The following is a 1,279-nucleotide window of genomic DNA, read 5'->3' on the forward strand; positions in this document are numbered from 1 at the left end:
ACTGGCCCTCCGCAGGGTATGACTGCCACCCTAATGCTATAAGAGATTGAAGGAAACTGTAATGACAACTACAGCAGAAACAAGTACAGAAGTTTTTGCAAGACATGCACTTTATAAAGGCTGGAATTATATGTTCATTATGTATTTATCCCTCTCGGTATGTGCATTTGACTGGATATGTGGGTCTACGTTTCACACAGAATTGATCATCTTATGTCTCATGTCTTCTGTGTGCATGTACTTTACCTCATTGCCAAGCTGATCAACGATTGAGATGTAATTCGGCTGTGATTTGTTGGGATAGGACAACAGGACATCGTAGGGCACCATCTCCACTGAGTCCAGTCCAAACTCCAGCCACTCTTTCTTGATCTGCTCTGCGTATCTCAGGTTCTGCTCTGTACCAGCCAGGTGGGGGAGTTCTGTAAATTTCCTTTTAAAAAGGATGAAAAATATCTTGAGGCCAAAGAGCGGAGGTTTGAATGTCAAGAGTAGGTTGGGAAAGTGACTTTTGGCTTTTTAGATTTAATTATAAAACATTTTATAAAGAAAAAGGAGTTAGAAAAAAGTAGGTTATATTGATGCAAAGCTGCTCTTGATGTCTCAGTGGCACAACACCAGGATCCTGAAAATGAAGCGGCTAAATGGAATTCAACCATTATTAACGTGTGCCTTTCCAATGGTGACATTTCAAAAGGTCCCTTTGAAAAAAGCCTGTAAGTCTACTGTCACACTAAAGACTAAAATGCTAATTTTCATTCATTAAGCAAAATTGTGGATTGAGTGAAAAATATTCAGCCTGTGACATTTCGCATGTAAGCTTGCGAATGTAATGTTTACCATGTTAGCTCAGCATGATAACATGCTAACTTTTACAATATTTAAGACATATAGCCTATAATCATATAATGGGAACAATTGCAGTTAACCCATTAAAGGACCAATATAGAATTTAGTGGAATCTAGTGGTGAAGTTTGCTGCTAACTGAACATCGCTCCAGGCTGTATTTGACAACCTAAGAATGAGGCTATGAAGTGTGTAGGAGAAACTATGGTGGCTGCAAAACTCACGAAAAACATAGAAGGTTCAAGCAGAGGTCCATATTGTGGTGAGGCTAAGCACTTGTGGTGAGATTCCCACTCTTGATGCAGGTGAGTAAGAGCACCGGGACACATTTGTAGACTGCACCGAGGATTGCTGTGTTGTTCTGAAGGTAGCACCCCTGGGCACTCCTCGGGGTAGTCGGCCTCTCCACAAGTGGCCTCAGCTCACTCTCCT

The 1,279-nt window shown here is 41.3% G+C and overlaps 1 protein-coding gene across 1 annotated transcript in view; it reads right to left on the minus strand.

Moving 5' to 3' along the window:
- naalad2 (N-acetylated alpha-linked acidic dipeptidase 2) overlaps window positions 1-1,279 on the minus strand; it is a gene marked incomplete in the record, with an annotated part of 10,474 nt that overhangs the window by 7,731 nt on the left and 1,464 nt on the right. The window contains 1 exon segment of the mRNA XM_035679494.1: window positions 247-433. Within this exon segment, the coding sequence (XP_035535387.1) occupies window positions 247-433 (187 nt within the window).

Source organism: Morone saxatilis, unplaced genomic scaffold (assembly GCF_004916995.1).
Source record: "Morone saxatilis isolate NCDOM2014 unplaced genomic scaffold, NCSU_SB_2.0 Contig8, whole genome shotgun sequence".
NCBI classification, from domain to species: domain Eukaryota; kingdom Metazoa; phylum Chordata; class Actinopteri; family Moronidae; genus Morone; species Morone saxatilis.